General features: G+C 47.9%; 1 protein-coding gene across 1 annotated transcript in view; it reads left to right on the top strand.

Moving 5' to 3' along the window:
* Positions 1-4343, top strand: part of LOC107559434 (activating signal cointegrator 1-like) — a 76623-nt gene continuing 72280 nt past the window's right edge. The window contains 6 exon segments of the mRNA XM_016243255.1: positions 1-39; positions 269-412; positions 511-729; positions 1501-1579; positions 1661-1766; positions 1927-2142. Coding sequence (XP_016098741.1) covers positions 1-39; positions 269-412; positions 511-729; positions 1501-1579; positions 1661-1766; positions 1927-2142 — 803 coding nt within the window.

The raw sequence follows: 4343 nt of genomic DNA, 5'->3' as shown, positions 1-4343 counted from the left end.
ATGCAGCCCCTGCAAGCTGGTGTTTATCTGTTTACAATAGTGAGTACTCAGTACAGCAGTCATGTCTCAAAATCCAGTCAACAGCCGATGAATAGAATCAAGTCCCCGGCCTACATAATCGAGAGGTCACAAAGCAAAAGAAAAGATCTGTTGCTACTTCTGTTTTATCGTAGTTTTTTAAAAAAGTACAAAACAACCATTATATTGCCTGATCGGTGCATCTTCGTGTATTTTAATATATCTATTCAGTGTCAATAAAGAAATTTAGCATGAAATATCTACCCCAGAGGGTCTGGATACAGCTACCAAATACACTCAGAAGAAGTCCAAACGAAAGGGAAGAAACAAGCAAGAGATTGTGACTGTCTGTCAGGCAGAGCCGGAGCCTGTGAAAGCTCCCATTGACTTGAAGGTATGTCAACTCATTTTAATATCTAAAACTCTTTCATAATATATATCTGGTTTAACTAGGTGGAGAGAATTACAGAGGGATTTACTTTCGTTTATCAGGCACAAGAAAACAGCAGCTCAAGCTCAGTGAAAAAGAAGAGCAAGTTTGTGATTCTGTATGCTCGAGAGCGCCGAGATAAGCTGGCTGTTCTATTGCCTGGCCGTCAACCCTGCGAGTGTCTGGCTCAAAAACACAGACTCATCAACAACTGTCTGAGCTGCGGCTGGATAGTGTGTGAGCAAGAAGGCTCTGGCCCTTGTTTGTTCTGTGGCAGTGTGGTGAGCTTTGTCCGCTTACTAATCAGTACAGTCTGTGTTTGTGATAGACCCATATGTTGGCCAAGCTAATTATTTGGCTATTGTCTAGATGTTCCCACATGATGATTGTTAGTAGTCATTTCCAAATTAAAATACAGATAGTCATGTTAATGGAAAACCATTTTATATATATTTTTTTGTCGTTATATATATATATATATATATATATATGTGTGTGTGTGTGTGTGTGTATATATATATATTAAAATGTTATACATTTTGTAATATTTACAATATACACTTGTTCAAAAAATCGGGATCACTATTTTTAAAGAAATAGATACTTCTCATACTTTTGCTCAACAATCACTCATTAATTTGATTTCTGTTTCTGTTCATCAAAGAATCCTGAAAAAATACACTGTTTAATGTTTTCCACAAAAACTAAACATAAATATAAGTTGAAAACAGTTGTTTTAAATTATTATAATATTTCACAATGTTTTTGTTTCTGATTGAAATTTTGATCAAATAAATGCAGCCTTGGTGAACAGCAGACTCTTTTTTTTCAAAAACATAAAAGACAAATCTTATTGATCCCAAACTTTTAAACCGTAGTTTCAGTATTGACTACAGATATTTGCATTGGCCATTGAAAACCCCATACAGATCGATCACTATTCTGTACCAGGTTTAATCTTATGGACCTTGCAAATTTGATTATGAAAGTGATTGGCAACTGTTTAAGAAGCCTTTATCAACACTGTTTAACATATTTAATACATAATTCAGGTCTGTACTACAGAGGAGCAAGAGATACTGCAGCGGGACTCCAACAAAAGTCAAAAGCTCCGTAAAAAACTTATGGGAGGTAAGAAATGAGGTGGTTGTATTTGTTTTCCCCTGACTGGTAGCATTCGTGTGACAGCCTTTGTTTTCTGTGCGTCTCTAGAGGGAACCGAGCGGGAGTATCTCCCCCATCAAGAGGCCAGGATGAAAGCCGGTCTGGAAAAAGCTGTAAAACACAAAGACAAACTTCTGGAGTTTGACAAGAACAGGTCTGGCTGTTCAAATACACTGTTGTTAACCTATTGCTGTAATTGCCAGGGTTAGATTCATTTTATCCTTAGAAATGCCCATGAACCATCTGAAGTATAATGCACACAACATTTACGTTGGACTTATAGATAATTTGAACACTTTATCTTTTTTTTTTAGTGTTAAGAGAACACAAGTCTTGGATGATGAATCCGATTATTTTGCAACGGATTCCAACCAGTGGCTTTCTCCAGGTGAGAGGGAGGCATTACGCAAGCGAGAGGAGGATCTCCGGGAGCTTTGACACGCCTCCCACAAAGACCGCAAGATCACACTAGACTTTGCAAGGAGACGAGTGCTGGATGAAGGAGAGAATTTGACTCCGTACTACCAGAAGTAAGGAGCCACCTCTGTAATTTGAAAAACATTTTTTTTTGTCCAGTTCAGCTTTTGAAGTCTGCATCCTTCGAAGCATGCAATTGGGATACAGCTTGTGTGTGTGTGTGTGTATGTATATATATATATTGTAACAGGGTGAAGAATCACACGACAAGTAATCTAAATCAATACCCCGGAGGGTGGATTAATTGGGGTGATGGGTGCTAGTGAGAAAGGTCCAGGCAGGTGCTCCGGTGCCGTGAGTGCTCTTTTCCGTCTTCCCAGTGCAGAGGGTCCGTGCTGTGCTCCTGTGGGGCTGGTCGGTCACACGCTGCTTTCTGTGGGAAAAATGAGAGGGCGAGTTAGTGCTCAGTCTCATGGAGGAATCTCCCAGATGGCAGGGCTTGTGTGGCTTATGTAGCCGCCGGCTGATGAGGTGCAGCTGTGACCGATCAGCCTGTGATGATGATGGCCAGGTCCTCCTTGCTTATTTCCAGGGCGATGCTGATGAAGCTTTGGGACGCTCGTCACACTCCCCCCCTAAGTGTCGTCCTGGTCCTGTTAATGATATGAGATAGTAGGGGAGAGATAGGGGGGACCACGTCCCACCTGGAAACCCAGGTACTTCGCCTCGGAGAGGGCAAGGTGGCATTTGCGAGGGTTGGCGGTGAGTCCAGCCCTCCGGAGCTCCGAGAGCACCCTCCATAACCGGTCCAGGTGGTCTTCCCATGCTTCGGAGTGGATCACAACGTCATCCAGATAGGCCGCGACGTAGGCCTGATGGGGCCGCAACAGGATGTCCATCATCCGCTGGAATGTGGCGGGTGCCCCGTGGAGGCCAAAAGGAAGGGTCCGGTACTGCCAGTGGCCACTAGGGGTAGAGAAAGCAGTCTTAGGTTTGGCAGAGGGGTACCTGCCAGTAGCCTTTGGTGAGGTCTAACTTCGAGATATACCGGGCCCTTCCCAGCCGATCCAACAGTTCATCCACCTGAGGCATGGGGTATCCGTCGAACTCGGATACCTTGTTGAGGCGATGGAAATCGTTGCAGAAACGGAGGGTGCCGTCCGGTTTCGGGACCATCACGATGGGGCTGGCCCATGAGCTGCGTGATGGTTCTATCACCCCCAACTTCAGCATCTGTTCAATTTCCTCCTCAATAGCTCGCCGACGAGCCTCAGGGACGCGGTAGGGCCGTTGCCTGACAACGACCCCTTGCGGCGTCCGGATGTCGTGCTGCAGGACGTTGGTCCGCCCGGGAAGAGAAGAGAACGCATCAGAGAACTGACCGACCAGGTGCTGCAGCTCCCTCTTCTGGGCAACAGAGAGGTGGGGGTTGACGTCAACAACCACAGGATCAGAGATGGCGAGGGCCGCGAGCTGGTCTATAGTCCCCATCCACTTCTTCAGGAGGTTAATGTGGTAGAGCTGCTCGGCTCTCCTCCTTCCTGGCTGGCGCACCCGGTACGTCACCTGCCCAATCTTCTCCAGCACCGTATAGGGACCCTACCAGGTGGCCAGGAATTTGCAGGCCGCGTTGGGGACTAGGACTCGGTCTCCGGGCTGGAACTCCCGTGGTTGGGCTGCCCGGTTATAGTGGCGCTGTTGGGCCTGCTGCGCCTTCGTCAGGTGTTCCCGGACTAATGGCATGACCCGGTCGATCCTTTCCCTCATCTGTTTTACATGCTCGATGACAGAGCGATGGGCTGCCGGCTGTTGCTCCCAGGCTGTTCATGTCCCCGGGCAGACTTAGGCAACGGCCCCACAAGGTCCATCCCGATGTGCTCGAAGGGCACCTCGATGATAGGCAGCGGTATCAGCGGACTGGGGGGAGGCGTCCTGGGTGACGTCACTTGGCAGGTCGGGCAGGCTTGGCAGAACCGCTTCACTTCGGCCTCTAAAGCCCGGCCAGTGGAAGTGGTCGCGGATCCGCTCGATGGTGTTCCCGGCTCCGAGATGCCCTGCCAAGGGATGGGAGTGAGCCAGCTCCAGTATGGTCTCCGTTTTGGTGCGTGGCACCACCAACAGTCATTTTTCCTCCCCCCTTCGCTGCGTGACACAGTACAGCAGGCCATTTTGCACAACGAAATGCGGGAGAGGGTGGGTACCAGGCTGAACCTCCTTGCCTTCGATGACCCGGACCTGGGTCCATCCATGCTTCAGCCTGTCGTCCTCCCGCTGTTCCTTCCCAAATGAGCCCCCTCCCGTCACCTGTTGGAAC

This window comes from Sinocyclocheilus grahami, unplaced genomic scaffold (genome assembly GCF_001515645.1).
Source record: "Sinocyclocheilus grahami isolate Dianchi unplaced genomic scaffold, SAMN03320097.WGS_v1.1 scaffold685.1, whole genome shotgun sequence".
NCBI classification, from domain to species: Eukaryota; Metazoa; Chordata; class Actinopteri; order Cypriniformes; family Cyprinidae; genus Sinocyclocheilus; species Sinocyclocheilus grahami.
Note: the sequence above shows the minus strand (reverse complement) of the source record. Positions and strands in the feature narration are given on the sequence as shown.